Source organism: Pongo pygmaeus, chromosome 9, assembly GCF_028885625.2.
Source record: "Pongo pygmaeus isolate AG05252 chromosome 9, NHGRI_mPonPyg2-v2.0_pri, whole genome shotgun sequence".
Classification (NCBI taxonomy): domain Eukaryota; kingdom Metazoa; phylum Chordata; class Mammalia; order Primates; family Hominidae; genus Pongo; species Pongo pygmaeus.
In genome coordinates, this window is record NC_072382.2 from 6390704 (window position 1) to 6412886 (window position 22183).

At 40.8% G+C, this 22183-nt stretch overlaps 1 protein-coding gene across 50 annotated transcripts in view; it reads right to left on the reverse strand.

The window, feature by feature from the left end:
* PPP6R3 (protein phosphatase 6 regulatory subunit 3) overlaps positions 1–22183 on the reverse strand; it is a 153366-nt gene that overhangs the window by 75285 nt on the left and 55898 nt on the right. For all 50 annotated transcript variants that reach the window (XM_063670799.1, XM_063670808.1, XM_054439251.2 and 47 more), the window contains 2 exons: positions 20519–20669; positions 2284–2516 (listed from right to left, as the gene is read on the reverse strand). In XM_063670799.1, coding sequence (XP_063526869.1) covers positions 2284–2510 — 227 coding nt within the window. In that variant the 5' untranslated portion in view covers positions 2511–2516; positions 20519–20669. The remainder of the gene's footprint in view (positions 1–2283; positions 2517–20518; positions 20670–22183) is intronic.

Consider the following 22183-nt stretch of genomic DNA (forward strand, 5'->3'; position numbering starts at 1 on the left):
TCCCAAGTATAGCAAGCATCCTGGCTGAGCCTACCAGGCCCTGCATGGCCTGTCTCCAGAGGTGCTCCACCTTCACCCCAATCCTCCCTCCTTCCATTTTCCCTCATTCACAATGCTGCCCCTTCTCTGGCTGCCCAGATGTTCTTGGGGTACACCAAGCACACGAGCACATTAGGGCTTCCACACTTGCTGCTCCCCCTGCCTGGATGTTCCTGGTTGTAAGTGCCCACTTGGCAACTCCCTTAATTCCTGCATGGCTCTGACCAGATGGCACCATCTTAATTGGGCCTTCCCTGAGCTCCTCTGCCCACCCCACCACCTTCAGCAGTCCCTGTCTCGTCATGCTTCATTTTTCTCCAGAGGTCTTATCTGAAAAACTACTGGGGGACTTTTTAGTCTGGTTTACCCCAATACAGCAATTACTCCATCATCCCAAAACTACACAATCCCAGTCTAAACTTTCTTAAATGACTGTAGTCAACCATAACCCTAAAACACTTTCAGATCCCAGCTGAAAAACCCCTCTATGCTAATCTAGCTGTGGCATCATCCAAGATATGTTACACACAGGTGGTGACTCTGCTCAGGTCAGAAGCATGGCAGAGTACTGCCCTATCCAACTCAAGTGGAGCTCCTTCAAAATGGTACGGTGCAGAAGGCTGTGTCCAGGGGAGGTGCATTTGCTCTTGCAACCTCAAAGGCAAAAACACTGACAAAGCAATATAATACAAGTGCCACACTGTTATAATGGCGGGGGGGCGCGCACTACTTCTTTTGTTGAAAGTAATCCCTTCATAGAAGGCATGCCTACTCTTCAATGATTAAAACATTACTAGCCTCACTCAGCATATGGGGAAACAGACCCAAGAAGGGTAAGCTCCCTGCCCAAGCTCTCAGAGATTGCAAGAGAAGAGGGTCATACTCTTCTGAGGAGGCTGATCCAAAACCTGTGCTCTCTGATGCATACACCACACTCCTCCAACAGGGATAAGCCCCAATTCAAGTAGCACCACCCACATGCTAGTTCACTGTGAAGGGAATTCCAAGTAGCAAAGTGTCTATCATTTGGGGGATGACAGGACACTAGTAGTTCTGCCACAGCCTCCCGGGCTCAAGTGATTCTCCTGCCTCAGCCTCCCGTGTAGCTGGGATTACAGGCGCCTGCCACCAGGCCCAGCTAATTTTTGTATTTTTAGTAGACTCGGGGTTTTACCATGTTGGCCAGGTTGGTCTCGAACTACTAACCTCAGGTGATCCACCCACCTCAGCTTCCCACAGTGCTGGGATTACAGGCATGAGCTACCGCGCCCAGCCTTTCCTCCTCTTTTATTAAGACACTAATCTCTGAGTGAAGGCTTTCACTAAATGCAAGGTGTCAATGTTAATGGTTGGCAGAGAACACGACATCTTTGAAGACCTAAGCCACTAGCAACTTGAAAGCATTAACAAGTATTATTTCCCTAACAGCACATTTCTCCCCAAGAAGAAAGGAAAAGATGTCTGAAAAGAAAGGTAAACTGAGGGACAAATGGCAAGAGAGACACTACTAAAAGCCTAATTCTTCCTGTTCCATTAAGTTTATGTAATGCATCAATTTTTGTTTCTGAAGTTGCTCTATTTTCTGGGGGGAAAAGAGCCAAATATTTCAATAGAGTTGGATATGGAGAAATAATTAACTGAAACCCCAATACTTTACATACCTATGGAGAGTTTCCAGGGGTTTGCAGAAAAAGTGTTATAGTGATGGTAATGAAGGATTCTTACTGTACTGTCGTTCTCTTTGTAAGCAGATTAAACTAGCAGACAAAATCCACTGTAGTTACCCATGGTGTGACCAGCTACGCTGATGTTCACTAATACCCATTCCTTTCAGCTAATAAAAGGTCAGAATTTATTGTATAAGCAATGCTCTTCATAACCCCAAGCTCTGACTTAGATCTGCTGTGCGATTTTGCATAGTCACATAATGTCCATCTTCCTATTTGTAAAGTAAATATTTTAATCATCTTACTATTTTGAGAAATTTGTCACCATTGTTTACAAAGCACGCTGCCTTTCCAGAAAACCTTTGAATGAAATTCAGAACGCTCATTTTTAAACTCTTGTGATTCCCTGGACTTACTGCCAGAATAGATTTTGCGCTCCACCGAGCCTGTCATTCTTGACTATCTTACCCTTCTGTAAATGGCAACAGTCACACTGGAGAATCCTTGAACAAGAGCTGTATATTCTACCCCCAGTTCACTTTAGTCCCACTCTAGAGAGAAGATTGAATTGTCTTACTTGTATCTGATCTTTTCATCCATGTCTTGAGGTGGTTCTTCTATAATGAATGAGACTAAATCTTCGAGACATTCTGCTTTTAACAGAAACTCTATAAGTTTGCGGTTCTGAGCTTTACATTCCTGTAAAACATCTTCCTCATCCATTAACTCCTTCAGTGTTACATCTTCTCTTTCTAGAAGTGTGTCTATGTGGGATGATGAGTGAAGATCAAATTTCCAAAACATGCTGGTCTAAACAAAATGCAGAAAGTATTTCATAAAATTTCAACTTTACAAATTAATGTTCCATAATTCATATTTCAGTTCAGTTTTACAATCTAAAATGCCAACTTGGCTCACATAAGTTAAATAAGCTTCACACTGAACCTATAAAATACTTTTTAATGCGTTACTGGCAGGATTTTTTCCTTCTCAGAAAAGAAAATATTTTAATAGATAAAAAATTTTGACTTGAAAATGCTCAAAGCTAAAACTTGGGATGATTTTAACCTGCAAAAGTAATTCATCCATACTTTGTTAAGAAGTGATGCTGGGAAAGGAGAAAAGTCACCCTTTTCTTAAGGGTAAAGAACAGAGTATCTTCAGCAACAAGTGATAAGCAGTGAGGCCTAAATATCTAGAAGGCTTCAGAAGACTAAAGAACTAAATGATCACTGCAAACCGGTACTTTCATAGTCAAAAGCCTGAAGCAATAAACTGGTAAAATCTGTGCCATTCTTAATATACTACTAAAAACTGAAAACTAATTCTTGAGGAGTTAGAGAAACTGACTCTCCTCTGTTCACTAGGAAAACATGACAATGAAACCTAATCACTACGCCACATACATATTCATTCCTCAGCTTCACGCCCATCCTTCCTCAACAGGAAAAGAGTTTGTTACTTCAAATTATACAGCTAAAAAAAGTACTTATTTGTTACAAATGGAAACATACAACAGAGGGCTCACGACATCATCTAAAGGCTGCCATTCATGACGGGATGATCTCAAATGCCACTTCTGAGATACATGACAGGATGATAGCATCACAGGAAAAGACCTCAGCAGAGACCATTCAAAGACCTTTCCTATCTGTCTATATGCTCACTGCAGAATTCCTAAACCAGAGTTTGTTAACACACACTGACTCTCTGCAACCCCCAAACGAAAACCTACGTATAAGTTGGAGCTTCACTACCCACTTAGTCAGGTGTCCCATTATCATTATCTCCAAAAAAGCATGAATATCCACATGCTATTTACAAGAGCCTAGGTAAAAGGAAGGAGGCTGCAAAGGATGGTAATCCATGTATAGCACACATTTTTAGAAGTATGCATTTGGGCCAGGCACACAGTGGCTCACACCTGTAATCCCGGCACTTTGGCAGGCACAAGGCGGGAGGATCACTTGAGGTCAGGAGTTCAAGAACGGCCTACCCAACATAGTGAGACCTCATCTTTATAAGAAAAAAAAAAAATTCAAAAAATTAGCCAGGCATTGTGGCACACTCCTGTAGTACCAGCTACTAAGGAGGCTGAGGCTGTTGTAAGCCATGATTGTGCTACTATACTCCAGCAGGGCAAGAGGGTGAGGACCCTGTTTCCACAAAAAAACAAAAAACAAAGAAAAAAACAAAACAAAAAAAACCCACCCACTTTAGGAGATCAGACAGGAATATATCCTGATTTTATGCTTTTATGAACATCTGCCTCAAAAAAAATTTTTTTTAAATAGAGATCATAGAGGGCAAAATCATTTACACTGCTAGTATAAACACTGATCAATCCAGGAATAAAAGAAGGAAAACAAGCTCTGTACCATGGTTACTCAAGGCTCTGTAAAAAGTAGATCCACTTCACAGGATAGGCAGTGAGATCACTCAACATTTACTCTTTAGTATATGAGCATATAATTTAAAATATAGGCAGAGTTTTTTGTTTGTTTTTTGCGAGACAGAGTCTTGCTCTGTCACTCAGGCTGGAGTGCAGTGGCATGATCTCAGCTCACTGCAACCTCTGCCTCCCAGGTTCAAGTAATCCCTACCTCAGCCTCCCAAGAAGCTAGGATTACAGCATGCCATCACACCCGGCTGAATTTTTTTTTTGTATTTTTAGTAGAGACGGGGTTTCACAATGTTGGCCAAGCTGGTCTAAACTCCTAACCTCAAGTGATCCACCTGCCTCAGCCTCCCCAAATGCTGGGATTACAGGCATGAGTTACCGTGCCCGGCCAAGCAGAGTTTTAAAGAAGCTTCCAAAAGCTCCTTAAGGAACAAGTTTTAAATAGGAATATTATAAAATGTGAAGGGTGTTATAAAAGTCTTCCTTGTTTCTAAAAAAAACTTTAAATGCTTTAAAGGACACATGGCGACAAGCTCACATCAATTAGCAGCAACAGGACCAAGACATATTTAAGGATGGCAGCCACTGTGATGATCCACCTGGACACAACATCTTACAGGAGGAGTTGATGTGGAGGACGGATGTTCAGCACAAAGCTCTGTGGGACGACACAAAGCGGTGGCTCACAGTCGGAGGCAGAGCTGTCTTGTTCCTCTATTGGATTAGTCTAATAATTATGTCCAGATGACATCACAGACCATGCTAGAGAAGCACAACTCCTCGCACTGACAGCAGCCACTATGCTCCTAGGCTAACAGGACTTCTCTGCTCCAGACGAGGGGTGGGTAGGGGCATCCGCAGAAGCCACCCAGTGGGCAATGTAACACATTTGCCAGTGAAGGAAACAAGAGCAAGCTACTTCTAATACAAATATTAAAGAAATAAGGGCAAAGATGACATACAAGTAACAGGAAAATAACTTTGGGGAAAAGGTCAGTGGATATAAACCTTAGAAATAAATGCTTTTTGTGATTTTCAGATGAGTGGGAAATGGTAAACAGAGTAACTTTATTATGCCATTTGATACTAATACAACTAACAAGTAGAAAAAAAGACAAAAGTATACCAAAAGATAACTTCAATGGAAGAGGGAAAAAGTTGGGTTTCCATTCATTCCCACAAAGGAAGAGAAGTGGGTCGCTGTCTGAGGGCACGGAATAACAACGCCAGTGCCACCCACCATGCTTCCGGTGAAGTAATACAGCTCATGCACCTCTATGTTCTTAAAAATCATAAAACCTTTTTTTAAAAATATATTTTTACTACTCTTCCCCACACTTAGTATTAAAGGCAAAGTATGAAAAATACTAAGAAATAAATCAGAAAAAAAGTGAATCTGGCATCAAGCACTTATTTTTAGCTAATAATAAACAGGGTATACATTCACCAATCAGGGGAGAAGCTATGCCTAAAACCTAGATAAAATGACACTTCTGAATTATGAATCAAGATACAACTTTTTTGCCTCAAGTAAAAACTGACTTCCCAAATCTCAACCTTATTATAAAGGAAACTCATTAAACACTGGATTTCTAAAGAAGAGTGGTAATTAGTTGTGATGAAATAAGAAGGTGTTGGCAAACCAAATCCAGCTCACAGCCTGCCAGCTATGAATGATTTTGACATTTTTTAAGGGTTGTTTTAAGAAAAAAAAGGAATATATGACAGAGGCCATCTGCGGCCCACAAAGCCTAAAATATCTACTACCTGGTCTTTTGCAGAAAAGTGTAGTGTCCTTTGTTCCACAGGAAATAAAAGTCCCATTAACACCCACTTTGCTTTCTGCAGTCTCCTGAATCCACCCAACGTCTACCCCACAGCCCTTGCGCCCTGCCCAGTGAGGTGCTGACAGTCACCTGCCTCTATTCTCCCCTTCCTGGGGCACTCACCGTGTAGGTGTGGCCACATGACAGAGTTTCCTCCATTGTGCCAGGAACCATCAAACCTCCCATGGTCCTTCACCTGTATCTGGCTGAATGCTGAAGACCAAAAGAACCTGAGGGATGGTAGAACCAAAACATGGAACGTGCCTTGGTCCCCAAATCACTACAAGGAAGAAAGCCACCTACTGCTGTAAGTTCCTGCCCACGCTGTTCCAGTGAGCCAGAAGCAACCTTCCTGTAGCAGAGCCCGTGTGCTCCAGCAGCGTGGCCTAACTGATGAATCAGGTCCTCCAATTCCCCAGCCATGACTTTGTGGATTTACTACACTGATTTTAAACTTGATATTTAAACACAAGAAAAGGAGTTCTTTAGCAATTATCTGTTGTAAAGTGATTAATTCCTCTTTTTTTTTTTTGAGACAAGGTCTTGCTCTGTCACCCAGGCTGGAGTGCAGTGGCATGATCCTGGCTCACTACAACCTCTGCCTCCCGGACTCAGGTGATCCTCTCACCTCAGCCTCCAGAGTAGCTGAGACTACAGACCCGTGCCACCACACCTGGCTAATTTTTTTGTACTTCTGTAGAGACAGGTTCTCACTATGTTGCTCAGGATGGTTTCAAACTCAAGCAATCGACCACCTCCGCCTCTCAAAGTGCTGGGATTACAGGTTTGAGCCACAACACTCAGCCAGCTAATTCCTTCTGCTCCCCACTATTTGGAGTTAGAATAGCATTTTTCAAATAAGAACACCTTGAAATACATTTTAATGGTGAATTTTCTTTGTATTGGACATACTACAAACTCAAAACCAAAATACATCCACAGCTAATTCCTTATGCAAAAATTATGTATTTTACCTTTTAGCCAAACAGCAAGCTGACTGGAAACAAATGGCACTGGTAAATTAGTCACCCCTGCTAGGCCTTCGCTTCTATGTGTACTCTTTCAAATAGAAAGAAGCCAGGTATGAAATAACAGTTACAAAGTTCAACTGGCCAGAGCCCTGAGGTAAAATGGAGTCCTTTTAAAAATATAACTACTCTAAACTACACAGAAAAACCAAAAAGTCAGAACTTCAACAACTTGTTTTTAGTAAACATAAATATCCTTTAAAATTCACAACCTAGACTACACAGTCACACAACGAATAACGACAGGGATACAGACTGAGAAATCCTTCGTCAGGTGACTTCGTCGTTGTGCAAACATCATAGAGTGACTTACACAAACCTATACAGTCTAGCCTACTACACACCTGGGCTATCTGGTATAGCCTATTGCTGCTAGGCTATAAACCTGCACAGCATGTTACTGTGTACTGAAATACAGAGGCAGTTGTCACAATGCTAAGTATTTGTGTATCTGAACAGACACTACCATGTTAAGATGTTGTTTAGCTGAAGTAGCAAAATCACCTTAAAGAATCCCCCCAAACTAATCATTCGTATCAGTCATTAGGTAACAGGAATTTTCATTCATATCAGTCATTCGTATCAGTCATTAGGTGACAGGAATTTTTCAGCCCCATTATAACCTTATGGGAGCACTGTCATATACGCAGTATATGACTGTGCTTAAAATTAGGGATAATTTCTTTCAACAAACCAGTCAGTGGGGCAAAGAGTTTAGTAAAGCCAAACTACCCTCTAATCTTTCTTCAAAATCCTAGAGTTTTTTGTACGTTGGATTAAGTAGTTTAAAAATGGAGTTTTCTCCAAAAGGGCTAAGATTAAGAAAGCAGGTCACTGGGGAGTCATTTGTTACTTGATGCCACAGAGGACAATGTCTGCTATTCCCCACCTTCCTATAACGTAAGACAAGTGAAAACTGCCATCTTATATACACAAAATAGGATCAAAGGATCCATTTGTTGAGTAAATCTATTCATTGAAGATCAACTGCTTTACTTAATGACCCTCTAAAATTATTTAAAAACCTTCATGATATCAAAGCCTTTCAAAATCTGAGGCCAAGTACCTTGAATTCAAGGCATTCAAGCAGTGACACTCTCTGAAAAAGGTGCCACCCTGTCTCTGACACAGGAACTAGGAACTGGTAAAGTGGCTAAATTATTTATAAGAGGCAGAACAAGAACATCAGTCTATCTGTAAAATTTGCCAAAGCACTGCTAGTAGAATGCTAGTATATTCATTAGGGGTCCAATTATAATTTATGTGAACCACCTACAACCCTTTGTTTTCATCAAATATACAAATCCTCTCAACCTCTTCTAGGACTACTAAGAATCTTAACAGACCTGGATTCTAACACCAGCTCCACTATTGGCTAGACCTGAGGCCTCAGGAAAGCTACTTCATCTCTAAGCCTCAGGATCCTTAGCAAAACAGGTTGTAGAGAGTCAATAAGAAAGACCCACAATAGCAGCTAGAACATACAGGCACCAACATATGCACACTCATGCAAATAGAAGCTACTAGGGCAATGAATATATCCAACAATGAAATCAGTGAGCTTTAAAGCTTTCCAAACTTTCATAGGCACAGGAATGAATAGCCTAGGGCCTTGTCAAAATGCAGTCTTGGCTGGGCATGGTGGCTCACGTCTGTAATCCCAGCATTTTGGAAGGCCAAAACGGGCAGATCGCTTGAGCCCAGGAGTTTGAGACCAGCCTGGGCAACAGGTGGCACACACCTGTAGTCCCAGCTACTCGGGAGACTGAGGTGGGAGAATCACCTGAGCCTGGGAGGTTGAGGCTATGATCATACCACTATGATCATACCACTGCAAACCGGCCTGAACAAGAGTGAGACCCTGTCCTAAAATTTAAATAAATAAATAAATAAATAAATAAATAAAACACAGTCTCAGATTCTGACTCAATAAAACAGGGCTCAGGCCTGAGATTCTGCATCTCTAGTTCCCAGATGCTGCTGATGCCCGATTTTAAACCACTGCTGACAGCTTGTTATTCATAAATGGAGGATTGTTTTAATCTACATCTTCACAAATTTAAATACATATATTCAAAATAACTATACAGCCATGAAAAACACAGGAAAAGCATACTAGTGCAAACGGTACTGTGTTATTTCAGAAACTACCTCTAAAAAAGTTGGTATCAATGGGTTTTCATTCAACAAGACAGAGGCAGAACATAACATACCATAAATATGACAAAAGATAAACTATTAGAACCCTGAAGAGAGAAACTACTGGTGATCCTACCCACAAATGAGCAGTCAACTGTGGCGATGACAAGATCGTCAATGAATTTCGAATTCAAAATCTCCTATTCATATGAACTCACTCTGCTTAAATTTGGCAACTTTGTAGCTAAGTACAATCAACTGTACACCATCAACTGTGAAATAACTGTACCCAGGACTAGCTGGGCCCAGAACAAAATGTTCAGAGATTCCAAAAAAGATTCAAAGATTATGATGCCTTTCAAGACAGAACCCAAACAGGAGAGCATTAATCCAAGTGTTTCTGAGCACTGTGAGACTGCACAGGTCACACACCCATGAAACCAGCTCTGTCTATACCTTTTAATAACTGGCCCCATTGGAATCCTCAAGATAGCAACACCGAAGTGAATATCTGATATCATATGCCAGACTGGCAATAAACACACATAAGATATTTCTAGTAGAAGCTGCCGCTACCTAAACATATGGAGCACAAACAGAACAAAAATAGGAGAAGCAGCTGCTTCCGCCCAAGAAAACACACAAGAAAGACTTAAGACAACAAAATGTGTTATTGACTTTTAATACTATATATTTAACACAACACTACGAAGAAAATATTTGACACATGAATTTCACACAATCTTATACAAAGACATGCAAGCACACACTGCCCAAGTTCTAATTCCTATACACCCCAAGTCTCCCTTCAGCACTCCCTTCTCTCACCACTATTAAAACTACTAGAACTACACAAGCTCTATCTGTCATCCAAGTCAGACTCGTCTAACAGAAATAAGAAATAAACTTATGAGCCACACATTAAATGTTCTAGTAGCCACATCAAAAAAGTAAAAAACAACTAATTACATTAAATTTAAAAGTATCTTTAACAGAATATATCCAACAGGGCTATATTATTTCTTTTGGTACTAAGTCTTCCAAATCTGATGTTTATTTTATGCTCACAGTACCTCTCAATTTCAACCAGTCACATTTCAGATGCTCAAGAGTCACACATGGCCAGTGGCTGCTGTACTAGACAGCCCCACTCTAATGACATTATGATTCAGTCTCTCTCAGCACTGAAATGGCCCCCATCTCCTTCCACAGCTACAATCACTAACGATGTTTTCCACACAAGGGCCAATGTGGGGTAGGTAAGAAGAGGTTATAGGCCATGTTTTTCCTCTCTTTTGAAATAGAAATACACAGGAGAAATCATGTATATTCTTGAAATGTAACAACTTGGGCAGATATTCTTCAACTCAAAAAAGTAGATGACAAGAAAACGGGAACTGTTTTGTAGCCTCTAATACCTAGAAACATTTATACCAATAACAAGAAAGTTTTCAAATCCTTCATCTTGAAATAATGCAAAGAGCTAGATCTTGCATAGAGAGGCACAGGTGGGTCATCACTGGTTTAGACTTAAGGAGCCAAATTTAAAAACAGATGCATGCTGGCTGGGCACGGTGGCTCACGCCCCAGCACTTTGGGCAGCTGAGGTGGGTGGATCATGAGGTCAGGAGTTCAAGACCAGCCTGGCCAAGATGGTGAAACTCCGTCTCTACAAAAATACAAAAATTAGCCGGGCACAGTGGCAGGCGCCTGTATCCCAGCTACTCGGGAGGCTGAGGCAGGAGAATCGCTTGAACCCGGTCGGCAGAGGTTGCAGTGAGCCGAGATCGTGCCACTGCACTCCAGCCTGGGCGACAGAGTGAGACTCCATCTGGAAACACACACACACACACACACACACACAAACAGGTACGTATCTCTGAGAACTGATTTCATTTTATAAGCTAATTCAAAATATATTTTCAGAAGAAGGAACAATGCCTAGGCCACTCGAAAATGTTGGGAAACAAAGATACTTGATTAGTGTGGACAAAAGACTAGAATTCTCACTCAACCTCAAGAAAACAGACCTCACAGCGTCCCTTGATTATTGCATAAGCAGCAGACGCGTTTACACCGAACCTCTGGCCGAGTTTATAAGCGGGCTGGGGAACAGGATGTACTGAACAACCAAGCTGAGGCAAGGCTGTTCATACTGGCTCATCTACTGATGCAGTGTCCAGACACCTGGAGGCTGAGGACTTCCTTCTAGGCTTGGATTCACGCACGCAGGAAGCTTAGTTGAACAGTGCCTGACAAGATCCAAATGTGAAACTGTGGGCTCCAGGAGGGTTTGGTGACTGCTTCCAGGCATGCTGAAAGCTGCATGCCACTAAGGGGCCAGGGAGGAAAGTGTCTATTAACAGGAAAAAGCAGAGTCACTCCCACAGAAGTTATCTCTTAGTGTTGTAAGTTAATGAGAAACTCTTCCCCCTGACAGCAAAGCTCAATGCCCAGGGAAATTTTCACAAGAAGGGGCAGAAACATGGAACACAAAGGAGTAAAAGCAGCTGGTCTTTGAAAGCAGCTCTCACTAACTTCTAAGGAAAAAGACCACAAAACACAGAAAGTTCACGCAGTAGCTGTTTCTCCATTCTTAGTAAAGGTGTCAATTTCATAAAGGTGCAGCCCCCTCAACACACACAAATTAAATCAAATATCAGGTGCCTACTAGAGTCAATATATTTCTTTAGAGAAGAGGGCAATACAAACTCAAACCCAGTTTTATTGTATCTCCGCAACTGCTTCTTCCAAAGAAGGTGTCAAAAGCAATCAGCTTTCTACCACCCAGGTATTCCAGAATCTTTTCCAGTTTCAACTTGAAACTGCTTTGATATTTCAAGCATTTCTTTGAGAATAAAGGAATCAAATCCATTTAATATGCTATATTAATCAACAGGTATTAAAGTATTAATATGAATTATGCTAAGGAATACAGGAGTAATATGACAGATGGTCCCTAAAGCCTTGAAAAATACAATAAAATTGAGAACAGAGAAAACAGAGAAAGGCAGGCATACATTTCAACCCTGTTCCACAGAAAGGTAGCTCAAGGGAGGACAACCTGGCCAAAAATGCCTCATTATATGTCAAGCCTAAGTTGAGCCTCAAAATACAGGGAGCATTTAGGAGGTGATGAATGGAGCTGCATAACATATTCCAGGCCAGGCGATGCCTCCCTGAAAGCAGTGGACAGGAAGACGCAGTAGCTTCAGGAGTCACGGCAGGGAGAAGGCCCTGAGGACAACAGGAAGGAGCCTTTGGGTAGGTGGTAGATCAGGTTGGCAACACAAGGCCAGATCACAAAGGGCTGTGTGTGAATGCACGGCACTGTACAGGCTTGCTGCAGAAGCAGACAGATCCAGTGAGTTTTAACTGAGGGAAGTATGCATTAAAATATCTACAGCAGAAATTAAACAAAGTATTTAATAACATACAGAAACAATTCTGAACAGAAGCAGACATTGGAAGTGACATGGAGATGACACTGATGCTGTGGTTAGTACACTCTCAACAGAGTTCGTATTTCCTACAAAGGTGAAGACAGAGGGAAGAGGACAAACCTCTTTTGGGTCTGGCCAAGTGTGAATATGACTTAAATATGGGACAGGAAAGAAGGGGATGAAGGTAAGACGCCTGAGGTGCGGCACTGTAGAGACTGCCCACCGTGCTAAGACAGACACTGGAGTCTGCAAGAGCAGATCTAGAGTGTGAATGCGTTCACTGTAAACAATGTGAAAGACAGATTGGAGAGGGGTGAGCCTAATGAAGAGGGGCCCACCAGAGCAGAAGATGATGCCTTGCAATGGCCTCTACGTTCAAAGCCAAGGTATCCGCTACAAGATTTCACACCAAATGACCATTACTTCTCCAATGTCACCAGCATTCTGCCTCCTCCAAGTCTAATTTCCACTTTTTCTTCATTCTGGAGCTGTACTTTGGTATCAAATGATACAAATTTATACTTGCCTTTAGAATTCTAAGCTGTCTGGGAAATACACAACCCTCAGAAGGCAAATGTCTATATATACACCCCATACTAACTCCAAATACACTGCTAAGATGCTAACAGAAAGACAAGATGTACAACCTTATCATTCACTTCACTTTTTTATTTAAAAAGTCAACCACCAACCAAAAAATCCAGCCTTACTTTTCTCAACTAGTTCAAATTAAAGCAACGACAGTAACGTGTTCCTCTACAAATTCTCATTATGAAACTTTGAAAGTACAGGAATTTCTGTGCCTATCTTCCACAATTTCAAAAACTTCAGTCCAAGTATATGCAAAGCATGGGTTATTTCTACTAAGAACAAGTTTCGTTGAAGTGTGACTGAGGGGTTGTGTGGGGAAAGGCAAGTAATGAGGATGGCACAATGGTAGTCGAGTTTTTGCCATCTTCTTCTTAAGAGACGAAGGAAACTGAGGAGAGGCAAGGAACACCCAGCTGGTTCCAGATGCACGTGTGCATGCTGGAGGTGAGGGTGTGTGAATACAGGTAAGATGGTATGATAAAAGTCAACGTTAGCCAGGCCCAGTGGCTCACATCTGTAATCTCAGCACTTTGGAGGGGACAGTGGTAGGTGGATCCCTTTAGTCCAGGAGTTCAAGACCAGCCTAGGCAACAAAGGGAGATCTTGTCTCCACCACAAAAGTACAAAAAATCAGTCGGGCATGGTGGTACACACCTGTAGTCCTAGCTACTCAGGAGGCTGAGGTGGGAGGATCACTTGAGCCTGGGAAGCAGAGATCACGCCACTGCACTCCAGCCTGGTTGACAGAGTAAGACCCTGTCTCAAAATTAAAAAAAAAAAATTTAAGTCAAAGTAAAATCAGTAAATTCTCATGGGCCCTAGAAAGGTTTCCCATCTGAAGCATCCAAGATTCTTGGAATCTCTGAAACTGGGCAGGATTCCAAGAGCGAACAAATGAGTCAAACATCAGAAAGGAAGCAACAGGTAACTGGAGGAGAGTAGGAAACATGGTTATGATCGGCATGGCTATTTGCAACAACACAAAAAGTTTCGAAGTCTCCAAAACTGAAGAGATACAAGGTGGTCCTCAGCAAATGAAAAATGGTGAAACTGCTTGGCTAGAAAGGGAATTCTATACTAACATGTGGTGAAGGCAAAGCTTGGAAAATCCAAGTCAGTGAGGTTTGTATTAAGTGAAATCCAGTTATGTGCCATTTATAACCACCCAACTTGAGGTAAGTGACAATGGTCATTTATTATTCAAATATCTTACAGACAAGCTACCCAAAGAAAATGGCCTTTCCTAATCAAGTAGAAATTCAGGAGCACACTGAGATGCTTTTGGCAAATGGTCAAAAAGAAGCATTCTTCAGATTAAGAACTATCAAATTCTATAATGAAAGACAGAATTGGCAACTTGGTCACAAAAAAATCTTTCAAAAGCCCGTTTGTTTAAAAGTTTTAGCTATTATCGTCAATCTTCCTTCCCTAGCAAACTTTGATCAGACTGTATATAACCCTTAAGTATTCAGGGCTATCTCAACAGCTTCAGGCTAGCAGCAATAAACTGATAACCTTCAGGAAGTTCTTTCTTTTGTAAATGTTTTACAGTATGCAACCTACTGTGCAAGAAAAGTTAAAATAGATTCATAGACTACTGAGACTGCTCAGGAATAAAAGCTCAATAGAGAATGGTCTTTATAGCTCCTTATGAAAAACGATCTTCAATCTCTCCTAGCTATTCCACAATCACATTAACTATCTGGACACTGCAACTTTATATAAAGGTGGAAACATAATTATTAACAGCAGCTACCAATTATTAGGTGCCTACCATACTGCCAGACTCTGGGCTTCATGCTTTTAGATACAAGATACTGCATACCTTCAAGGTTTTGTTCTCATTTTGCAGATGGAAAAAACTAAAATTCTGAGAGGTCAAACGACTTACTACTGAAGACCAGAGCTAGTAAACATGCTAGCAGAAATGGGACACAAACCCAGGTCTGACTAGCTCCAAAGTGTGCACTTTTCCTAGTCAAAGAAGCAGTCATCAGGAGCATGACCCCAGCCCAGCCAGCTGTGTGTGGCCTTAGCTTGCAGAAGGCAGCAACGGCAGGTCAGCCTTGCAATCCAATGGCTCTCAGGACAAGTTCACGAAGAGGAACCATGTGTCTCTGTGCACAGGGTAGAGAATCACTTCCCAGACATGACAACTGGGCATTCAGCCTGAAGAGCTCTGGACGAGCTCAGCTCTTGTGGCCAGGGGCTCTGATGGCATGGATTCACAGGATGCCACAGGCTTGTCAAAATGCACAGAAAACACAAAGCTAAGAGGAAGAGCTAATACTGGGTAAGTCAGCAGTCACACTGTTTGACACAACAAATCAAGAAAAATTTATTTAACATGAATGAATATAAAGTCCTTTTCAGACAAAAACTGAAAAACAAGTTAGGAAGAAGGCCAGGGAGAAGAAAACTGCCGAAGTGAAGAAAAGAAACAAAAAAGTCCAAAGATTTCAGTTGATTAAAAGTTCAACAGAAAGTTCTAATATTATGATGTAACTAATAAGCAAAGAAATCTCAGAATATAGTAACAGATAAATAATGTCTAGGACCAGAGGAGAAACTAATCCCACTGTGGCCTGCCCTGAGCACATCACATCACACCAGGAAATAGCATATCCTGTTCTGAAGGAAAACAAAGAGTCTGGCAACCACATGGCATCCAAAGAGATGGCCAGGGCAGCAGAAAGGCTCACTACCTGGAGGGATAAACTAACTACCTTTGAATATATTTAAAAGCTTAGAAGAGAAGACCTGTCTTGTACTGTACCCAAGGATGAAATAAGAACCAGTAAGTAAAAAGTGCAAATTATCTACAAGCAGTAGACGCAAAACTTGCTAAAGATGAGGGCTGTGGCTGCATGCGAGGCCCCTCAATTGGAGGTGCCCTGGCAAAGCCTGAATGATTTTCTATAAGAACAGAAGGAGTTCCTGTTCTGGACAGAAAGGTTGTACTAAATGATTATTAACATGCTGTTTTATAAATCTCAAAATCCATTGGATATAAAACGTACAATACATGGCTACATTTGGGCTGACATGGAGCTCCAGTAAGAAAATAGAAAAGATTATGTAACCTTCCAGATGCTTAGTGGGTTGAACCCCACGCATTCTCCACTGCTTTGGAAACTCTAGTAACACAACAAAATAAAGGACAAAGGAGAAAAAAAGGAAACTACAGCCAAGAACGCCAACAAATTCATGAAAAGACAAAAAACTTAAACAATTTAGGAAGTCCAATATTCAAATAAAAGAAGTTTTAGAATAACATATTATAATGTATCACCCACCTCTTGGCCAAGGAAAAAAAAAAAGTCGGGGGAGGGGGGCAGGGGTGCATGGGTAGGAAATAGAAGAAAGCAATTTTCCCAGAGCTTAACAAATGTGGCTCTCCTCAGGGCCTGCACAGGCCATCACAATGAGTGGTGCAACAGATCCTCCCAAGGTACTGAGTGTAGCTCCATGGTAGCAGAGATGAAGTATCTAAACCTTCTAGTGGTGGGTGGGGAGGAGGGGGACTCACAAAAACAACACAAAAAAAGGACCATAACTTAGGATCAATTCTTGAAACCAACATTTTCAGACATGGAAGGTCTGACGGATCTATTCACACTTTCTCAGGTAGCTACTGCAGAATGTTCTTCACCAAAACACGACAATACATAAAACCAGAAATACGAGACATCAAGAGATAGACGACTCCCAGAAGAAAGGTGAGGAGAAACACCAGCAGTTACGGGAAGGTCAAGCGCAACCAGTACAGAGGAAGGCATGAGGCAAAGGGTTTGGAAAAAGTGAGTCCAAGAAAGAGACACAGCTGACTGCCGGATGTATCTGACCACACTGAAGCGAATTTTGCAAATTTTGTTAGGGATTCCGGGAATAATTAACCAAAATACACATACCTTTAATACTGACTTTATCCAAAAGGTGAAGGAGGGAAGGAGCTATCCATGTAAGAACTAAAACCTCCTCTTCATAATTAGAAGTCAAGTAGATTAGAAACAGCTACATATAGGCAAATTATTTAGAAATGTGGAAATAAGGGAAAACAGCTAAGTGATGAAGGTAGCAGTCCCAAGTGAGTAATTCAGAGATGAAAAAGATGGAACAATTGTTATTTTTTGCTATAAACCTTGTGATACACCTCTGACTTTTTAGCCTCCATGAACAGTCTTCATGAAAGAACTACAGGCAGAATATTTTCAAAGAAGTTGAGAAAAGACAACCTACAGTACAATCTGATAAGACATGCTACAACTGATTCTGGTTGCGTATAGAACAGAAAAGGGCTTAGTTCAACAAACTTAGAAAACCTGTAAAAATGTAAGGTGTTTAAAGCTTACAGTTATTCTTCGATTATTCGCCAGCAGGCATCTGGAGACTTTTGAAATCCAACACCTGTTACTGAACCAGTAGCACCAACAGTAAACTTCATTCACTCATGGACTTAATCATCCTGGCTTGCCCTATCACACAGCAGCTTGATGTGGTGAAGTTTTATTGTGATTTTTTTGAGCACAGGGCAAAGACTGAAATTTTTCTGAACAAGAAGAACAGTTGTGAACGACAATTACTGAACACTGGATAGCTGTAGAAATCTGCCTTTGCTGAAGTCTCAATGGCTGACATGTGAATCATCTACTACATTAACGTCATTTAAACAACTTTCTCTGGTTGATAAGGAAGGTCAAGCTGCTTCTTCATACACTTCCTGTAGGAGATGAGCTCTCCATTCTCATACAGATTGGCAGTGGACATGTTTTCTGAGCTGAAACTACAGTTACATAGCATTTTGCAGACCTTGACGCAAAGGCAAAGGACATCTCTATATTTCAAAATCCATTCAGTTGTGCAAGTAAGGAGCTATCGCCTAAACTATAATTAGAAATGATTAATTTACTATGTAATGACATGCTAAAAAGTAAGTATCAAGAGAAGAATCCAAGAGAATTCTACATATGCCTTCCAAATAATGAATATACTAACTGAAGTAATATGCTTGGGGACTGACAGAGAATGTGGGAGTACCTACCTGTGTAAAAAGACATTTCCAAAGATGAAAAATGTAAAACCTTGCTGCAGATCAATATTAATAGATTAGATGTACCTTTGCAATAGATTTTGATGAGAGCAACTCTGACTTTAAAGACCAATTAGGTGAAATATTATCCCCCTAGAATAAAGAATTCCAGTCTTCTCACTAGTAAGAGAGAGCTGTATTACAGAAAATTGAACTAAATTATTACATTATGAATCTCATCAATAACAAAGCCTGTAAAAATTTGTTGTGTCTCTTGGTATATAAATACCTTCATAAAATCCTCTTTTTTGCCTCTTGGCCCATAAAACCTAAAATATTTATTAACTGGACTTTGCAATAAATGTTTTGTTTGCCAGCCCCTGGTCTAAAGTGCCCTATACCTACAGTGCTGTTCCTCTCCAGGAACCCTCATAACCACCTGGCATTGATTCTAGGACTCCTGGAGACTTTGAAGGGTTCACTCTAGTGTGGGACAGCATGCTGACGAGCAGAGATGTGTAAAAGGAGGAGGAGGAGGAATAACTAAAGGTAAGAAATTGTTCCACGAGCTGCCAAAGCTAAGAATCTCTATCAGCAAAGAAAAAATAAACAAGGAGAGGGAAAGTCTCAAAAATATTATCCTGAGAAATGCCTCTGACATTTTAGCTCCTACCACCAAACAATTAATGATACCTATATTTTGTGAAAAGTACTAAAGATACAAAGAAGTTACAGCTGTTTGCTCACAAAATACTTAAAATGTAGTTAAAGAGAAAAAAATAATTCTAAAATAACTTAATGAGATGCTCTGAGAGTTCACAAAGGAGTGATCACAAGGGAACTAGAACAATCCAAGGTGGTTTGACAAAAAAGGCAGGAAGAAAGCTGAGCCCCAGAAGACGTGAATTCAAATACGAAGAACAATAATAAAACTCTATGAGGCCGGGCACGGTGGCTCACGCCTGTAATACCAGCACTTTGGGAGGCCTAGGCAGGTGGATCACTTGAGGCCAGAAGTTCAAGACCAGCCTGCCCGACATAGTGAGACACCATCTCTACTAAAAATACAAAAATTAGCCAGGCGTGGTGGTGCACGCCTGTAATCCCAGCTAGTCAGGAGGCCAAGACAGGAGAATCGCTTGAACCCGGGAGGTGGAGGTTGCAGTGAGCCGAGATCGCACCACTGCACTCTGGCCTGGGCAACAGAGCGAGACCCTATCTCAGAAAACAAACAAACAAAAAAACTATGAGACAAGGGGCCACAAGGGGAATGAATACTTGCAGAGAATTCTCCACATGGGATTCATCCGGAAGAACATTGAGGTAAAGCTGAGGAAATCCTAAGTCGTGTACGAGAATCTGAGTATCGGGGGCAAGAATTGGATGTCACTGTTTAAGTGTAAGGGGAACCTGCAAGGGTTGAGTAGGACTGTTCTTCAGGGGCTGGGGCTGAGGAAACATCATATGCAAACTAGTATTTCAGATGCCTAGGAAACATCCACCTGACAGTTAGAAGCAGAAACCCCTCACAGCAACACCACCATAGTATCTCTCCAGGCAACAAAGTCTGACCTAGCTTTGCAGCCATGGAAACAAAAAGAAAAAGACAGTTGCAAGAGTCAACAGTAGAACCAATAGGCCCTGGTAAATCACTGCTCATCAGGATAAAAAGAAAGCGAAGTAAAAAGTGACTAAAATTTCAAGTCTTAGAGCTAGCACCAGTTCAGGAAGGTAGATGATTAAATGATTTTTGTCTACCTTCTAGAGATACAATGGGGACAAGTGAAATTTGATTAACTATGTTTGCATGTCCCCCAAAAGGACCTACTGCACCACTTCTGCCACTTCCTAGTAAATGCCAACTGAGCCAAAAGTCCAATATGCAAATTCAATCTCTAATCTTCAATAAAAAGTTCTAAAGTGATGGAGATTAGGACTCAGAAAGACAAAAGTGGCTGACCAGAAGTCAAACGTCCTTTCGCTGGTATAAAACAAAAAGAAACACACAGAGAGAGCCCTGGTGCCCTGGAAGCAGTGGCCTGGGCGGCGAGTCTTCCTCTGCCTGCTACTACCTTCAGCTTACCAGGCCTGGCTGGTCTTTGGCGCCCCTCTCAATAACCCCCTATAAACTTAAAATCCCTTGAGTTCTGTAGATTTAAGATATACCAAAGCAGACTGAAGAGGCTGTCATTTAACTTCCTAAAAATACCACAGTACCACAGAACCATATTGTACCTAGCTCTGAGAGACTGGTCTCCACCTGGTTTGCTAAGACTCCAGGGTCTCACAATAGAACCATAGCTTTCCTTGATGTCATTAATGGAAGGAAACTCCTGCTAATCGTTATGGTCTTACCTTTCAAACCAAGTTTAAAAATTAAAAGAAATGTTTTCTTCTTTGTGGCTCCTTGCCCATTACAGGTTATCCTGGTAACAGTTTTCCTCCAATTTACTGCATTGGCAGATTAGCAGGAATAAAGTGGGATATGGATATGAAACAAGCTCTCCTGTAAAAGAAAAAAAAAAAAGCAGATAATCACATATGTTCTCTTTTGGTGTGATGATAGCTGCCATTAAAGCATACTGGGTCAGGGTCTTGGGCCACACAGAACTATACCACAGGGAATTAAAAAGTTCTAGTTAATCATTAAAATTTTTCTATATGAACATAAGAAAAAAAGCACTGTCATCTCTCTACCTTAGCTTTTATCCTACCCTAAACAGTAGCTCAGAAGTAAATACAGATGTCATAATAGCACTATCAATGAGTGAAGAAGAAAAATACATATTCTTACCTTTGTCTTCTGAAAACATCAATTCTATTCTTATCCAACATAGGGTCCACTATAAAGGCACCACACTTTCAAATACTAAAATTTTACAATTTCCTTCCTTTAAATGCCCCCTGGCAGTCCACTTAATACGTTTTATCAGGAAGCGTGAATAAAACATTAAGATCACTGAAGTTCTAGCTATACTCAAATTCAGTCTCTAATGTCAATTAACCAAACACTGCACATGAAAAGAACAGAAATTATCTTCCAAGGTATGCACTTCATATATAGCTAAATACTGTGGAAAAAGACTTAAACTGTGGAAATTGAACTAATTAGAATTCCTCTAAGTAGTGAAGCCTGACAGGGCCAAAAAAAAAAAAAAGAAACCCTCTAAGAATGCAATCTACAAGGCATCTCCAAACAATGCTGTTCATCTAATGCCTTTCCCCCATAAAACTCATACTACATTGTGATAGCAACATTTTCCCTCAAATAAGATAATAAATAATGTTAAACATTTGTTAAAATCAATCAACAAAAATAACAGTAACAAGCCTAGGTGCAAATTAAAACGAGTATATTTCATTTTAAAAATAAAATATTTTACCAGTTAGGTGGTTTTTGACTATACACTGCAAAAAGTATAATCATCCAAATTTTTGCTTAAAATGAGAACAGACCATGTGGCTGTGCTGCTGGAGTCCTTAGACAAAACAGAAAGGTCCTGTATGGCAAATCCCTCTTCCCTCCAATTTAGGATCATGTATCACATCTAAAGTCCTATTTCCTTAATTTCCTCTCATCTGAAACAGTTCAACATTTTTTTCCATTCATTTCACTGACATCTTTGAAGAATATGGGTTATGTGTTTCTGGCAGTAGTACTACATAAATGAAGCTTTGTTTCTCCTGGAGCATCACAGAAAGAGACAAGATGATGTCAATTTGCCCCATTATTGGTGATAACTTCAACCACTTGGTTAAAATTATATTTGCCAGATTTCTTCACTGTAAACTGAGGATTTTCCTTTGTAATTAATTCATAATCTGTAGAACAATACTTAGAGACTATGTTCTTACAACGTTCATCCAGTAGTTTTAGTGCCAACTGGCAATTCTTGTCTGAATCAGTTGATACTCAGTTATGAAAATGATGAGGTTTTTGAGGCTCTACTGTTCCTCCCGGCATTCAAACTTCAATGAGGGATGCTCCCTTCTCCCCACTTATTCTTTCTTTATGTCATC